Genomic DNA, 16,994 nt, shown 5'->3' with positions numbered 1-16,994 from the left:
TGGGGGGGTTTAATAGTAATTATACCCTTGATCTTTGGATCCGTTTTTGCATTTAATCAAATCCCTTTTCCATCGTCTTCATGCAAAAACACATGCTTGACCTTGAATTTTGTTATTATTGATTTGATATATGCTTTGTATTTTGTTCAAATTATGCAAATCTGATTTCATTAATATAATACAGTATTTTTGGAGATTTATATTTAGGATTTTTGAACAAAAAAAGCATGAATATTGGCAGGAGAATGGATGGTATGTTCATAAAATTATCCCAGAAAAAAACTTAATTTCAATTGATATCGAGCAAAAAAATTAAAAAACTAATTAAGTTGAAAGAACTGAACAGTAAAAAAATCACGATTAAACTAATTAAAATTGTAAAAAAACAATCGGTTCAGTTTCGGTTTTATAAACTTTAAATAAAAAAAACCCGAACCAAACCCAAACAAAAAAAACTGAAAAAAACGAGCTAAACCAAAAAAAACCGAGCCAAATTAATTGAAATTAGTTTTTGTTATGAAAAAATAAAACTGAATCAAAATCAGTTGGTTTGAACTGGTTTCGATTGTTTTTTACAAAAACCAAATTAAACAAAAAAAATCACCCCTAATTGACATGCAAACTAATTTAATATATATAAAATTTTAATTTGTGATTAAATAATTACCTATCTGAACAAAATAAATTTAATAGAAAAATTAAAACTAATAGAAACTGTTCAATATATTCAGAATTGTACTTAAAAATATAACCCAATGATAATAATTTTTCAAAAAAAAACAAGTGTAAAAAGATTATAAAAGGAGGATAATTTCGAGAAAAAAGCTCAATCGAAATTAACTACAAGTCACAGGGTCACTGTGGTCAACGCAAAAAATCTCCCTCCACAGTATAAAGACATTCAGAACCATAGAACCCTAATCACTCTCACCTGCTGAGGTCTCCGCTTTGGTCTTCATTTTCCATCTCTCGAAAGAAAAATCTTTTCTTTAAATTTCTCGCTAACCTTTTTCCTTTGCAGCAAACCCTAACCCTGAACCCCAAATCCTCTTATTTATTTTACTTTCACAGGTACTTCCTCTTTCCTTCCCTCTATCTAATTCTCTACTCAATTTCACTGCAAAACCGTAATTAATCACTTCAATTTTCGTTTTCTTTCAAAAACCCTAGTTTTCTTATCACTAACTTTGAGATCTATATTTGTTTGCTATAGAAATCATGGGAGAAACAAGAGACAACGACACTTACGAGGAGGAGCTTCTAGATTATGAAGAAGAAGACGAGAAAGCACCTGACTCCGTCGGCGCTAAAGTTAACGGCGAAGCCGTTAAGAAGTGAGTGTTCTTTTTATGTTTAATGGCTGTTTTTTTGTGGATTTTTCTGGAGATTGTTAGATCTGTAGTAAAAGTTTTTGTCTGTGCATTTGAGCTGGATTGTTTATGGGTTTTAACATATGTGGTTGTTTTATTTTTGGGTGTATAGAGGATATGTTGGGATTCACAGTTCGGGATTCAGAGATTTCCTTTTGAAGCCAGAGCTTCTTCGGTCTATTGTCGACTCGGGTTTTGAGCATCCTTCTGAAGGTAGTCTATTGCTTTGTACTTCTATTTTGTGTTTAATGTACCATTATTTTTCTAGTTTTAAAGATTTTTTTTTAAATTATGTTTATGTTTACTTTTCAACAAGTTTGAAAAGTAAAATGTAAATATTTTGGTGGTACGCATGGTTTCAACACCTCAGAAACTCTAATGGTGTAAGGTTTGTTTTGTCTATGTTTTTTTGGAGGATTTGGAGTAACTTACAAGTATATAGATTTCAGTAATTTTCTGAAGTTGCATATCTCTTCGTGTCTTTGTTTTTCCTGTAGTCTAATATATTTATCTGTGTCCGTGGATGAAGTCCATGTTTTGTAAATTCAAGCATGCATAGCGTCAAATTTTAATTTTCTTGCTTTCATCTTAATGCTGGGCACTTTTCTTTACTGAATTTGTAGCTTGGAAAAAGTTAGTTGATGTATTTTTTGCCCACCTAAGTCATTGTGGTGTTTTTTTCAGGTAATATACAATTATCACACTCTTGATTTTGGAGCTGTATTCTGCTATGGTAAACCTTTCAATTAAAGGATCCGAAAGGTTATGTTTTACTTACCAAGGGTTCCTTCCGTACAATTTTCTTTGGTAATTCATCAGTGCAACATGAATGTATCCCTCAAGCCATCTTGGGGATGGATGTCATCTGCCAAGCTAAATCTGGAATGGGAAAGACTGCTGTTTTTGTTCTTTCTACTCTTCAGCAAATTGAGCCGACCTCTGGACAAGTTATTGCCCTTGTTCTATGTCACACTAGAGAGTTGGCTTACCAGGTATCTTTAAGTTACCAAATTCACTTACCTGTGTATTACTTAACCTTTGCTCCATATTGGAATATATAAAGGTGTTTTCCCTCATTTTTTGGCTATTCTTTTCTTTATAGATCTGCCACGAGTTTGAGAGGTTCAGTACTTACTTGCCTGACACCAAGGTTGCTGTTTTCTATGGTGGTGTCAATATCAAAACTCACAAGGATCTACTGAAAAATGAATGCCCTCATATTGTTGTTGGAACACCTGGAAGAATCCTGGCACTTGCTAGAGATAAGGACCTTTCTTTGAAGAACGTCAGACATTTTATCCTTGATGAATGTGACAAAATGCTTGAATCACTCGGTAAGTTTTTATCCTAAAACCTTCGTCCAAGATTCTTGCTCTCCATGTTTGATTAGATATTGATATCAAGCTTGTGGGTGTTTCTCGCAATCTTTTTGCAGACATGAGGAGAGATGTTCAGGAGATTTTCAAGATGACTCCTCATGATAAGCAGGTTATGATGTTTTCTGCAACGCTCAGCAAAGAAATCCGCCCAGTTTGCAAGAAATTTATGCAAGATGTAATGTCCTATGACCAGTTATTCTTGAATTTAGAAGTTTTTTTGTTTTTAATAATGCCAGATGTCACTGTGAGTCTTCCAGATATTTAGATCCAGTCCATCTAGAAGGTCAATACGTGGTCACTTTTTCTGGAAATTGTGTTTTGACATCTGTTGGGGCATGTGTCAAAGATGGGTGTGGCTATATGTCGCCTTTTTATTTTTATTTTTGAGTCTTTTTACATTTGTTAGGATATTGCTCCTTTTTTATTTTAGATTTTTTTTTTTTTGGGGGGGGGGTTGCTGGGGAATGGGAATGCAATGGGATTGGGTGTGGGTGGGTCTCCTTTCTCTATGGTGACATCTGTTGTCAAATAGAGTTGTATCGAGCTGCGGTGGCACTTCCTTGTTATGACTAAAAAATGTATCTGCAAGGAGACTATTCAGATGGACAGGAATCTCAATTGAGGGGATGTGAATCCATCATTCATTTCCTTCTGGATATCATTATCTTCATGAAGGCTCCTAATATGATTTACAATGATATTTGTTCCTTTCTAAGAGGGGTGTGGCTATATGTTTTTTTTGTTTTTTTTTTTATTTTTTATTTTGAGTCTTTTTACATTTGTTAGGATATTGCTCCTTTTTTTATTTTTTGGTGTTGCTGGGGAATGGAAATGCAATGGGATTGGGTGGAGGGGTCTCCATTCTCTGTGGTGACGTCTGTTGTCAAATAGAGTTGTATCGACCTGCGGTGGCACTTGCTTGATATGACTAAAAAAGTATCTGCAAGGAGACTATTCAGATGGACAGGAATCTCAATTGAAGGGATGCGAATCCATCATTCATGTCCTTCTGGATATCATTAGCTTCATGAAGGCTCCTAATATGATTTACAATGATATTTGTTCCTTTCAGCCGATGGAAATTTACGTTGATGATGAAGCCAAGTTGACCCTCCATGGTCTTGTGCAGGTATGCATTCAGATCTTATATGATGTTTTACATTGTTTTTAAAGGAGCAAGGCAACTCCAGGTTATAATGCTAGGGATGGGGTTTGAGTGGGAAGCTAGTGATGAGAGAGATGTGTTGAGAGATGAGATAGAGGGGTAGGGAGGAGAACAAGGGGCTGGACTGAGTGGATGCTATGGAAAGAGGGGCTGGACAGAGCAGATGCTAGGGAGAGATGAAGAATGAGTGAAAAAGATGGGAAGAGGAGCGGATGGCTTACCTTGTGGAGAGAAGAAAGAAAGATAATGCACCCATTCTGGCTTGTAACTGCTGACAGGCTGGGCTCTTTGTTAAGAGTTGTGTTCACCCTTTGCTTCTTTAGAACAGTTGCTCCACATAGACAACATCATTGTACCATAGCTCTCTCGAAAAAACATTATTGTACCAGTTTATGGGACATCTATCTGACTATCAAAATTGAAATGCAGCACTACATCAAACTGACTGAGCTGGAGAAAAACAGAAAGTTAAATGATCTTCTTGATGCACTGGACTTCAATCAAGTTGTTATCTTTGTTAAAAGTGTGAGCAGAGCAGCTGAGCTGAACAAGTTACTCGTGGAGTGTAATTTCCCCTCCATTTGCATACATTCTGGCATGTCACAGGAAGAAAGGTATGTATATCCTTCATTTGATATCATTAGCAACACTGCTTCAGTTGTTCGGAGTAGTTTATTTCCTTTCATTGTTGTGTCCTACTGTGCTTTGCCTTTGGTTAGCTAGGTCTTCTGGTAACTGTCTGGACTATGATAGTTGCTTTAATTGGTTTCTTGGTCCTTTATTTAATTTTGCTCCAGGGCTATTTGAGATTGGGCGTGTTTTGACAGGAACAGCTTTGATGCTTGAATCATTTTTTGGTGTTCAATTACATATCAGTACCGTTGTTGGGGATTATCCAGTATGATTTGTAAATTTAGTGTTATTGGTTGCCTTTTCAAACACGGGTTGTATAGTTTTGGGTGCATCATTTGAACATCTAGAATACGCATAGATATCTTATTCTTCTGTATGTGTTTGGTTGGTATTCTATATCATTTCTTTGGTAATGATTTGATTGTTTTATGGAATCTTCGTGGTTGACATGGAATTGCAATTTGCCTTGTTTTTCTCACCTTCCATGGGTGGTATATTTTCTTTTTAAAGGTTGTTTTGATTTTATGACTTAGTTGAAAGTGATTCTTGCAGTTTTTGAATTAGAAACAAGTTAGTTTGAGGGCATCCTACTTTCAATAATGTAATGCATTTCTGTTCTAGCAGGTGGAAGATTTTTAGCATGTATAGTGTAGTTATAGTATACCTTTAGCAGTGATAAGCTATATGCTGAATGTATGCCATTTGCAGGTTGATGCGCTACAAGGGTTTCAAGGAGGGTCATAAAAGGATTCTTGTTGCCACTGACTTGGTTGGCAGGGGTATTGATATTGAACGTGTCAACATTGTCATTAACTATGACATGCCAGACTCAGCTGACACTTACTTGCACAGGGTAAAATCAATGAAATTTGTTCAACAAATCTGCTTGCTGGCTTTTTTTTTCCAGTGTTATTGTCTTTGGTGAAATGTCACACTGCTCTCACTGTTGCTTTCTTGTCAAATCCATGACAGGTTGGTAGAGCTGGTAGGTTTGGCACAAAAGGCCTTGCAATTACCTTTGTATCATCAGCTTCGGATTCTGATGTTCTCAACCAGGTCTTACTATTTACCTTTTTTCATCAAATCTGTATTGTTTTCTTTAAATTTCTTGTCCATTCTAATTCTTGTTGGCTGATTGCAGGTTCAAGAGAGGTTTGAGGTGGATATAAAGGAGCTTCCTGAGCAAATTGATACATCTACATATAGTACGTTTCTCAATTTATTATAAGTTATTAATACATTGCTTCCCCTGTGTCTTTCAATGTTCACTTTCATTTCCTGCTATTCTGAATTTTGACTACCGAAAGAACATCAAGAATTTTTTTTTCTAGTGATTTTGTTTAATTTTTCAATGTTCAACCAAAAGCAAATAAGAAGTGACCTTGCTTACCAGTAATCTTTATTCCTGTTCATATATTTTTTTGGACGGGGTCAACATTTAGTTCCTATTTCTTGTTTTGCCAATTGGTATTTTTTTAAACAAAAAATCCAAAAATTTCTGCGGGTGAATAAAGATTCATGGCATTATGTTTACTTTTATTGTTTTCATCACAGAAACCTTTTATGGCCTAGGTGGAAGATGACATTATTTGCTTATTCTTTTCATCCATTTTCTTTTGCAGTGCCATCTTAAAGGAGATTCAATCTGCATGATGTAGATTTTGATGGTGCTAGAGTCCCCCTTTCTATCTTATATGTTCTGCAGACTATGCTCTGCCTAATGCTCTTGTATTGGTGGATCTTACCCAATGATGTATGCAGCTTTTGAATTGTTGTAGCTTTCGGGGCTCTGGTTATTGGAGAATTAAGTAGAGTTTGCTATTATGGTGCATGAAACATCGGTACAACAGTATCTATATGCAGTATAACTAGTTTAGTTTTACAGGCGGCCATTTTATCATGTATCAATGTTCTAGATGCTAAAATTGAAGTATTTTTAGCACTGAATGCCTCATTTTGTCCAAGTGGTTTTGCTGTTAGTGTATTAGTCGAGCCTTGAAGGCTTTTGGTTGTTTTGTTGAGGTTCGAGTTATCTTGATCTAGTTTTCATCAATGGCTCTTTATTTCAAGGCAATTGTTGGAAGCTGTTAAAATTAGTAATTGTGTAATTGGGTCTCCTTTTACAATGGAGTTAGCAATGCCTTCGTGATCAATGTAGATAAATGTGAGAGAGAGAGAGAGAGAGAGAGAGAGGGCTGCAGGCGACCTAGAGAGCTGCTCAGGTATGTAGAAATTCAGTTCTGGATACATGAATGTCTTGATGATTCCTTAATTTGAAATTGTTGTTTTGCATCACTTGGTTTTCCAGAAATCTGGTTTCACAGCAGAAATTCACGGTTCGTGTGGTGATGTGCCTGCCTTCCTATCAGGGAGCGCGTGTATTTTTCTTATTCATATCAATATTTCTTGAATATTCCGGTCCTTGTATTTTCATCCTATCTAGATACAGTTTTCCATGGTGATTTGAAGGCCGCCTATCAAACAGATTTGGTTTTGAATTCTTGAATTGTCTACGCTTTCAAAAATAATTTTTTATTTTATTAATATTAAAAATAATTTTTTAATATATTTTTAAATATAAAGATGTTGCAACCTGAACAATATTCGGCCGTGGACAGGCTGTGGAGCATTAGCAATGGATTAAACTGCTGTTCCATCCCCTTCTATAGGTACTCTAGGTAAGATTTCAAGACAATATATTAGTTAGTTGCTCCCTTTTTTGTTCCTTTTTCTGATTTTTTAAACGGATAGCCTCTGTCTGTTTGTGTCTTGAAAGCTTTGGGATCCTTGATTGTTTTTGGCTTGCAGCTTCAACATTATGAATAGATAGTTTGGATGTGTTATTAAAAATAATTTTTTTAAAAAAAATTATGAAAAATATTTTTGAAATATAAGAGCAAGAATTATAATTCTTAAGAACATGGGAGGTAAGGGTAAAAACAATCCAAAATACAATGGTGAGATTTAGAACATCACGCTCAAGGTCCAAAGCTGGAAATCAAGGCACTGAAATCTCCCATGGCTACATTTAGCTATTACCATCTCATTGGTATTATAACGGAATTTCTTGGCCTGCATTCATTTGCTTGTAAAAGCTATGATTTTACATTCTATTTATCACATTCGGCAAGGTTTGTTCCAAGTTGCCTCTTTGCAACCATAATTATCTATCATGGCTAGTGCATTCTTCTCAATTAGAATCTCCTCTCCAGCTCTACATATCAAGTTCATGGCCGATGCCGTAACTCACATCAAATATCACCTTATGAAGAAAAAAATGCCGTAACTCACATCAAATATCACCTTATGAAGAAAAAATTGAGAAAAAAACTACAACATGTTAGTGTTCGATGTGTCCAGTGAAATCAAGGAATGGAATTTCCCCTTTTTTCTCTTGTTTTTGTGAATCAGGCATGAAATTTCCTAAGAAACTTTGATGTATAATGAAGTAAATCTAGGATAAAGAACAAAATTCAGGGGAAAAAAATAAATCAAATATCACCATGTATATATTGAAGAGGTTATTCCATGATATTTGCCTCTTTTTTTTTTATGAATCAGACATGAAATTTTATAAGAATCTTTGATGTATAATTAATGAAGTGTAACTAGGAGAAAGAACCAAAATCTGGAGTTATACATTGTCCGGTAATAATTTATTTCTGTACTGAGGATACCAAGCATATCCATGCGCACATATAGCATGATAGTTATATTGATTCATAAAAAATCATGAAATTAAATTAATTAGTTGTATACAAAATACATTAATGAGATAGTTTGTCCGCTGCTCACAAAAGATCTAAAGAAGCTGTTGCCCATCAGGCTACCGCTACATTTACTTTAGTCCCTTAATTAATTAGTTAGAAAGATAGATGATGGCAAGAAGTTCTTAATTTCAAAACCATAATTAAGGAGAGGTAACCTTCACTTTATATTCTTGTTTTCCCATGAAAGCTACTGTTATTCCCCCCCCCCATAAATACAAGCTTTAGAACTTGAAATGCAAGCTACTGTTTTTATCAGCTTTTTTATCCTATGCATCGCCGTGTCTAGTTTTGGCATTGGACATGGCCAGAAAGCTTATGATGTGGTTCATTTTGGTGTAAATACTTCAGCTCTTTTTACATTCCTTCCCTATGTTTTTAACACTCCTCCGCCCCTTGTTCTTGCTAATTAATGGAGGGGATTTCTCAGTCAGGATTTCCAAGTCTTGTATGCTAGCTCATTATTATTGTAACTTCAACTATCGATCATGTGCATATTCAGGCCTTTTTAAAGGCATGGCAAGCTCTGCGTGGAGATCATGGAGCTCCTGGGGGATAAACATTTTTATTGAAGCCCGTGAAATTCCAGGGTCCTTGCAACTCCAGAAATATTATAGTCCAGGCAAGAAATTGGCAGGTCACACTGCCTGTGAAATTGACCTCGCTGTTCTAACCTGCATCAGGATTTGAGTTTTTTGTAATTTCTCAACACCGTTCAGGCATGGAACAACTTTCACGCAGCTTACTGGATAGGTGTTGGAGGCGTTGCCAATCTCAATATGCATGGATCAAGAACCATTGATGGCCAGGGTTCGGCAAGGTGGCTGAATAAGCAAGCTAACAACTTAGACGTGCAATTTGCAAAATCTTTCCTGGTATTCTTTCCTCAGTCCATCAAGATGTTTATCACTAAAAACTAATATAAACTCATTCTTCTGTTAATCTTCAGGCCAATAAGATCCCGTGAGAGAGCCTCGTTATCGTTTTCCAGTTTCTAACACTGTCAAATTACTAAACATGCGATCGATAATGTTGCAGGCTTTGTACTTCCAGAAATGTGATAATCTCCAGCTTAGAGGTTTAACTCATGTTAACAGCCCAAGAGGCCATATAGGAATCAGTAATTGCAACGGTGCCTCTGTCTCTAATCTTAAAATCACAGCACCTGGCGAACGATTTTCTTGCAAATTAATAATCTTTCAGAATTTCAACAACTTAACTTTTAAAAACTGCATTTCTTTTGAAAATCTATAAACCAAAGGACTACTTGAAGTCGACATCTATCTAAAGGAGGAAAAAACTAAGCAAAGCCTCCAAACTCATGCATAGGACCGTGCTATGTCATGCAAGTGAGTGCACGTACGGCTGTGGTTTAAGCTCAAAGTACTCTAGGTCTCGTCTCTTCAAAAATCTTAGGGTGCTCTGCAGGTTTAATTTTGACTTTTTAACTTCTAACTCTATAAATTATAAAAAATATTGTCATTTTTTTTTTAATATGAGATTAAGAGCTTTTTTAGATTATAAAACATATCAATTAAGAGTTTGTTAAAATTAATTTTTTATTGTACATTAATTTTTTAAAATTAATTTTCCAATCAAGAGTTTTTTGTAACTTTTCTCTCTCTTTTGTGGGAGGATGATGATACAAGAAAAAAAATGATATTTTAAATAAAACCCAGTACAAATTATCAGCATAAAAGTTGTCCAATACATGAGTATGTATAAATTTTAAGTTTAAAAGGTTTTTACTTGAAAATATATGTTAAAAAATAATATAAATTTTATTTTAAAAATTTATCTAAAAACTTAAAATTTTGAATTAGAATAGTTCTTTGACACTTTATTTCCACTAGGAACTTATTGTTTTAGGAACAACTAAGTTTGGACAAAAAGCTAATATTCAAGCCCACATATCTTGATCCAAAATCAGAACTTATAAAAACCAATTTTTATATAAAGTTTTTTAATGAATTTATAACTTCAATTATGAATAATGCTGAATTAATTATACAATGATGCCTCAAAGTAGGAATACTAGAATTAGAAGGGAAACTAAAATCCAATCAAGATTTTGCATGCAGATTTTCAAATTAAATATCCACGTGGATCAAAAAATATAACTCAAGTCATACATGTTCATGTTAGGAAATATTATACATAACATTCGTTTCTTTATCAAGTTCAAGTTAATTAAAATCCGCATATAAGATCAGTTCATCTTGAATTGCGATAGCTCCCCTCAAATTAGTGATAATTAATATGATGTATTGTGTTAGTTTAATCTTAATCCTTTAGATTCTAATAGATAGTTAGGATGATTCCATATAGTTAATTGACTTTAAAATCAATTAAATTTATGTAATTTAATCATGCTATATTTTTTTGATAATATTAATCGTACTATATTTATGCTAAATGAGAAACTTTTCCTTTAAATTAAACTGGATGTTAAAGAAGATTTCAAATTTATATAATCCCTTTTAAGTCACAACAACTACAGATTTTTTTCCTTTGGAACAAGATTCATTTCTTTAACTTTTATTTTTTTGTCGGTAAATTTTTTTAATTAGTCACCTTCTTCAAGATTTATCAATAAAGAAGGGAGGATGTCTTGAGATAATTCAAAAGGGGTTTTCAATCTTTTCATATAAATTATAAATTAATTACTACCGTTTAATTTTCTCTTAAAATTAAAAACTCAAATCTTGTTTCCTAGTTACACCATTGTTAAAAAAAAAATAAAGAATGAGTAAAGGTACTTGTATTATATATAAGATGAACATGTAACCCAATAATATGGGCTTTTAGGTTAAAAGTCGTATCCATTAGAGTGTTTATGATTGTACTCGTGTTTTTAAAAAAAATTATTTTTTTTACTAAAATTTTATTTATTTTGTATATTTAAATTGTTTTGATGCATTGATATCAAAAATAATTTTTAAAAAATAAAAAAAATATTATTTTAATATATTTTAATACAAAAAAATATTTAAAAAAATAGCAACATCTATATTTTCAAACAGGATTTAATCATCTTATAAGATCACACAGATACAGGCCCAAGCTGTCATGAGTCCAAGAGTGTCTTCCCACTGCAGATCTCCCCAGCAATAACGTTATTAATTTACCTTCTGCACTCAGGCTCTGAAAATCCATGCAAACATCATAAAAATCAGAGCATACCTTACATAAACGGAAAATATCTGTGAGTAAAAAAGTAATAGAGTTGTGGTTGCATTCCTTGAACAAAATCCCGTAAGATTGATCTTTGGTTGCTGGCCCGAAAAATCCCTATATATAGAACATGAAGAAGTATACTGGGTATTCACTCTTGAGAGATGGTATAACAGTACTTTTACATTCAGTCAAGTTTATTCTATAAAATGGTGAGAAATTGCTGTTCTGTTTCTACGAATTACAGATGTTCTACAGGCATTAATTCCCACTTTTTTTTTTTTTAAAAAAAAAAGAACATATTCAGCTATACATATGATCATCTGTATACTTTACTGTATCTATTATAATGTTTATACATGAGCTGAAACTTTTTTCCTTGAGCAGGAGCTGTTGCTTGCCACCTTTTTTATCTTTTGTGTTGCTACATCTAATATTGGCTTTGGAGATGCCTCGAAGCCCTTCAATGTGTTGAGTTTTGGTGCCGTTGGAGATGGCAAAACTGATGATTCCCCAGTAAACACTCTAACCCTAATCTCTCTCTCTCTCTCAAAAAAAAAAAAAAAACTATCTTTTTTTAATAAATGAAGAAGAGAACTTCCATTAACTATGACTGCGTGCATGGAAAAGGCTTTTACAAAAGCATGGGGAGCTCTGTGTGGAGCGAGCGGAGGCACACCAACACTTGTAATACCACCTGGCCGTGCATTTTCTTTGAAACCTGTAAAATTTGAAGGTCCTTGCAAGTCCAGCAGTATTCACATTCAGGTATAAACGACGATACTTTACTTGAAATCCTATCCTCAATTTACAGATCAATATAATTAGTTTATAATTATGTATATATAATTGTCACAGGTAGCGGGGAACATTGTAGCTCCGAGCACCGTTGCCGCATGGGGTGGCTGTGGAATTCTGTTCTGGCTATGTTTCTCTAACGTAAACGGCCTGGTCCTGGATGGATCAGGCCATATTGATGGTCGGGGCTCGCAGTGGTGGAATCATGTAATGTATCCTTTTTCCAGTTTTATATATGTATTATACTATCTTTATCTCAAATTTTAAGGTCTTCATCGAATTAATCAAGAATTAAGTTTTGCCTTTTTCCAGGGACAGCAGTGCCAGGCACCGGAAAAGGTAATCAATATATATTTCACGAGGAAGAAACTCATATATTCAAGTATAATTCAAATGGAAAAATACTTGTCTTCACCGTAATTATATATAAGACTCGGTCGATTCACGGGTAGGTCGGTGGGCTAACCAAATTATTTTTACAAAAACAAAGGGTTTTTTTTAAAAAATAAAAATAAAAATAATGAAATATTGAAGCATGTTTTGTTAATTTAAATTCAAAACGAAGGTAAACATAAAAAATGAAAAAACCTTGGTTCAAAATGAAATCTTATATATTTGGACTAGCCTCTTGTTCGGCGGATCACCAAATTTACTTATTTTAACTAGATTAAAACAAACATAGTAACAAAAACTCTAAAATCATATGGGAAAACTAATGTGAGTGTAACACAGTTTACTGGGAACTTACATAGTGAATTTTCTCATTTATAAAGGCTTGAGGTGGGGGTATTTTTGTCTTTATATAAAGTAAAATTATCATTCTGCTCTTTGATTGAAAAAATAAAAGTCTTTGATGTAGGGATATTTTGATTTTTTTATATACACATTGGTAATTAAAAAGATTAAACAGGTATGTTAGTCTTTTTAATTTTAATTGTACAATAAAAAATCATAATCAAGTGAATAATTCATTTTATATGATAGAACAATATGTTAATCTGTATCCATATCTTAATTTTATAATTTGACGTGTTTCTATAATTTTCTTTCACGGGTCACAAGCTTTAAGTGTAAATATGGTTAGGAATTATTTTTTCCCTCATTTGTCTTATGATTTTGTTATTTTACATTTTGTTGAAAAAATAATTTTGTAATTACCTTTAATTTCTACAATTTCTATTTAATCGGCTTGTTGATCTTAATTATTATTTAGAATGTAAGTCTCTCTTGGATGATTTTTTTTTTGTTTTGTAATTAATTTTTGCATATTTTACACGGGATTTGTAACATTTTTTGATGGAGAATATTGGTAATTTGGTAATTATCTTTATTTTTTTTTTTTATGATTTTATCCTGGTTTTATGATCCAGGTCACGGATTTTGCATATTATTTTTTAATATAAGATTTTTTTTAAAATTGTTTTGTTTGTGTGTGATTTTTCAAGATATTATTCTAGTTTATTTATATTTTTTAAATTTATACAAATGAAGTTTGTTTTTTTAAATAAAAAAATATTCATTTTTAAATAACATAGTTGATTTGTTTGGCCTTGTGTAATCTTGACATGACATGAGTTTATTTTGTTATTTTTATTTGTGCGTAATTTTTATATCATGAAACTTTTAAGATACAAATTTATCTTTTATTAATTTAAATAAATAAATTTAATGAAAAAACATATTAAAACAGGTAGTATATCCAATATTTTTTTCCTAAAAAAGAAAAACTCGCAACTTAACACGGGTTAAGTGTACACAAGTAAGTATAAAATCATGTGCAAACATACTTCCCATTGTTGTTGGCTAATGCACGCACCCTCCCCCAGGAATTATTGAAGCCCGCCTGGTGTTGATTTTAAAGTTCTTAATTTCTTACCGCAAAACAGCCTAATTAATTACTGGCAATTAATGTGGCAGGCTCTGCTCTTCAACAACAACAGCAACCTTAAATTAAGTGGACTTAATGTTGTCAACAGTCCGAGGAGCCACGTCAGCTTGAACGATTGCAAGGGTGTCTCTATCTCTGGCCTTAAAATCACTGCACCTGGAAACAGTCCTAACACTGATGGGATCGACGTGTCTAGTTCAAGCCATGTCAGCATAGTAGACTCTACCATAGGAACAGGTCATTTGAATTCTTCATTTCCTAACGTCTTTTTTTTCGCTTTATTTTTATTATAATTATTATAGCATATAAGTACAGGCACACACTTGTGTATAAATTCAGATAAAGAAGTTATATTGTTCACGTATACTTAAAATATTTATTTTTTTGTTACTTATAATATATGATTATTATATATAGGTGATGATTGTATTGCTATAAAGGGGGGCTGCTCCAACATCAATATTACTGGCATCAACTGCGGACCAGGCCATGGAATTAGGTTTGTAAAAATCCCGAGTTATATTTTGGAATTAACCAAATACTTTACTATTTTTTTTTTCTATTCAAGTATGTATACTTTTACACTTCATTAAAATTGCTTTTTTATATAGAAATACCCTTTTAATCACGAAATGACAATTAATTTAATTATACATACATATTTGAAAGCACATTAATTAGAATGTACAAAACAGATAAAAATATAGTAATTAAATTCAACCTAGTCTAGTTCAAAATCCTAGTTACTGATTAATCTTGTTAAGCCCTATTAACCAGAATGATATTTTTTTTATTTTTTTAAAATTAAAATAATATCATTTTATAAGAAAAAAAAAATCTACCCAAGTTTTGTCGAATAATAAATTTACTTGTCATGTTGACTTCGAGTTTATTTTTTTAAAATTGTCTGATTTATAAAACGGGTTGATTGGATCTCGAATCGATCAAATCAAGCTTACAGAGTTTAATAAACATGGTTAGAAGTACTAAATCGTTGTTATCCTCTTATCTAGTAGCATGTTAATCAGCCCCTTTTCCTTTCGTGTTTCCTCTGCAGTAAGAATTCAACCAAAATTAAAAATCATTTAATGAATAGATAATTAATAGAGTTGCAAACAAAACGTTTGGATGTTGTGGGATTTGTAAATAATTAACTATGTGACCTTTGCGATATGCATATGTTTTTAGCATAGGAAGTATAGGAGAGAATGGAGCTACTGAACGAGTGGAGGAAGTCCATGTGCGAAATTGTAACTTCACCGGAACTGAGAATGGAGCAAGAATCAAGACAGTCCCGGTATATATACAGCATCATCATCAACAATAATAATGCAAGAAATAAATAAATAATAAAGAGAATTCTTAACACAAAATATCTTGTTCATATATTATGATTATTATTTTCCAGGGGGGATCAGGGTATGTTAGGAGGATCACCTTCGAGCAAATAACGCTTAATGCAGCTGGAAGCCCTATTATAATTGACCAGCGCTACTGCGACGGGAAGAAAAAGGGCTGCCCCGACCAGGTAAACTGATTCGCATTTTGAAGTTTTTATATATTTCCATTGAAGTTTCAAGAGAAATGCAAGCTTACACTCATGGAAAAACTGATGATCCACAGCCAAAGGCAGTAGCGGTGAGCGACGTGACATTCACCGGTTTCCGAGGAACATCTTCCGATGAGCAAGTAATCACGTTGGATTGTGCAGCAATAGGTTGCAATAACATTAGAATGGTTCAAGTCACTATCACGTCATCAGTTGCTGGGAAGCGAAGAACAGCATTTTGCAGCCATGCTCATGGAACAGCCGTCTCTACAGCACCCCCGGTTCCATGCCTCTCAGGGAGAGCATTTGCTTGGAAGTTCTTGACAGATTGATAATTAATTGTTATTTCACGTTTAGCTGAACAAATAATTAATTTCTTTACAATTCTGATCACACGATGAACTATTCAACACATCCCCACATTCTTTTTAGATGTTTCTATGTCAAGATCAGGTCAGCAACAAGAAAAAAAACACCCCTTGTCTTTGTTTCAAATATTCAATCAAGTCCCTCAATATTTATTCAATTAAAAGTTGAGTTCTCTAATTTTGATCAATGATATATGACTCCCTTTCTATGATTGACGAATGCTTGCCAATAAAATCATGAAAAAATTTACACAGGTTGGGTTTTCAATGAGCTGTAATTCCAAGTCAAGACGTGTGGGCTCGAATATGAGTTTGGTGTTGGACTTGGTTATGAGCTGCAATTCATGGACTGAGAGATTGTTTGATATTTAAGCTAATAAATGTACAAAAAAATATATGAGAAAAATGTAAAAATAAATTGTTGGATCTGAAAAATTTTAGTCTCTATATTTATTGGGTAACTCGAGGCATTTATAAAAGTTTTATCAAGTAAGGTCATATTAATAATTAATTAATGAAAATATTGATGTTTATCAATAATTATAAAGGTGATGATTATCGGTAATATATTAGCTAAAAATAATAATTTGTCAAAAAATGAAATATGTGATTTACATAGAATATTATAATATATATTTGTATCGTCAATAATTGGCTAGAAATTATCTTAGTTAATCTTCCATAAAAGTTTATAATTTCAAAGAATCCATCAATTAAAAAACAAATTGTGGTATTAGTTGTAGGCATTTAGGCTAGAATCCAAACAGTGTGAATGTGAATGGTGCCTTGCCATTTGGCCCAAACAAGGAGGATGGTGATTTGTCATTTGAGCCTTGGCTAACGATAAGATCTTGAAATTTTTTTTTAAAAAAAAATTGTAGTTAAAATGAGAAAAACTAGTAA

General features: G+C 33.1%; 2 protein-coding genes across 2 annotated transcripts; both read left to right on the top strand.

Moving 5' to 3' along the window:
- The first annotated feature begins 910 nt into the window (after positions 1 to 910).
- Positions 911 to 6,562, top strand: LOC118050287 (DEAD-box ATP-dependent RNA helicase 15). Its single transcript, XM_035060597.2, has 12 exons — positions 911 to 1,071; positions 1,214 to 1,334; positions 1,483 to 1,583; positions 2,190 to 2,362; positions 2,473 to 2,704; positions 2,806 to 2,924; positions 3,822 to 3,878; positions 4,344 to 4,528; positions 5,256 to 5,400; positions 5,520 to 5,603; positions 5,689 to 5,752; positions 6,170 to 6,562. Exons 2-12 carry the CDS (start codon positions 1,219 to 1,221, stop codon positions 6,178 to 6,180), a joined length of 1,287 nt encoding a protein of 428 aa, XP_034916488.1. The 5' UTR covers positions 911 to 1,071; positions 1,214 to 1,218; the 3' UTR covers positions 6,181 to 6,562.
- Positions 6,563 to 8,830: 2,268 nt separating this feature from the next.
- On the top strand, positions 8,831 to 16,190 carry LOC118050151 (probable polygalacturonase At3g15720). Its single transcript, XM_035060396.2, has 9 exons — positions 8,831 to 8,947; positions 9,034 to 9,189; positions 11,876 to 12,004; positions 12,119 to 12,256; positions 12,347 to 12,493; positions 14,204 to 14,411; positions 14,592 to 14,673; positions 15,363 to 15,471; positions 15,583 to 16,190. Exons 1-9 carry the CDS (start codon positions 8,831 to 8,833, stop codon positions 15,709 to 15,711), a joined length of 1,215 nt encoding a protein of 404 aa, XP_034916287.1. The 3' UTR covers positions 15,712 to 16,190.
- The last annotated feature ends 804 nt before the right edge of the window (positions 16,191 to 16,994 follow it).

The sequence above is a fragment of the Populus alba genome, chromosome 6, assembly GCF_005239225.2.
Source record: "Populus alba chromosome 6, ASM523922v2, whole genome shotgun sequence".
Classification (NCBI taxonomy): Eukaryota; Viridiplantae; Streptophyta; class Magnoliopsida; order Malpighiales; family Salicaceae; genus Populus; species Populus alba.
Note: the sequence above shows the minus strand (reverse complement) of the source record. Positions and strands in the feature narration are given on the sequence as shown.

Coding starts and splice junctions, on each gene's coding strand:
- LOC118050287 (XM_035060597.2), top strand. CDS start 1,219: ATGGGAGAAACAAGAGACAACGACACTTACGAGGAGGAGCTTCTAGAT. Junction 1,335..1,482: donor AACGGCGAAGCCGTTAAGAA/GTGAGTGTTCTT, acceptor TTGGGTGTATAG/AGGATATGTTGGGATTCACA. Junction 2,363..2,472: donor CTAGAGAGTTGGCTTACCAG/GTATCTTTAAGT, acceptor TTTTCTTTATAG/ATCTGCCACGAGTTTGAGAG.
- LOC118050151 (XM_035060396.2), top strand. CDS start 8,831: ATGGCAAGCTCTGCGTGGAGATCATGGAGCTCCTGGGGGATAAACATT. Junction 9,190..11,875: donor AATTTGCAAAATCTTTCCTG/GTATTCTTTCCT, acceptor TTCCTTGAGCAG/GAGCTGTTGCTTGCCACCTT. Junction 12,005..12,118: donor GCAAAACTGATGATTCCCCA/GTAAACACTCTA, acceptor TGCATGGAAAAG/GCTTTTACAAAAGCATGGGG.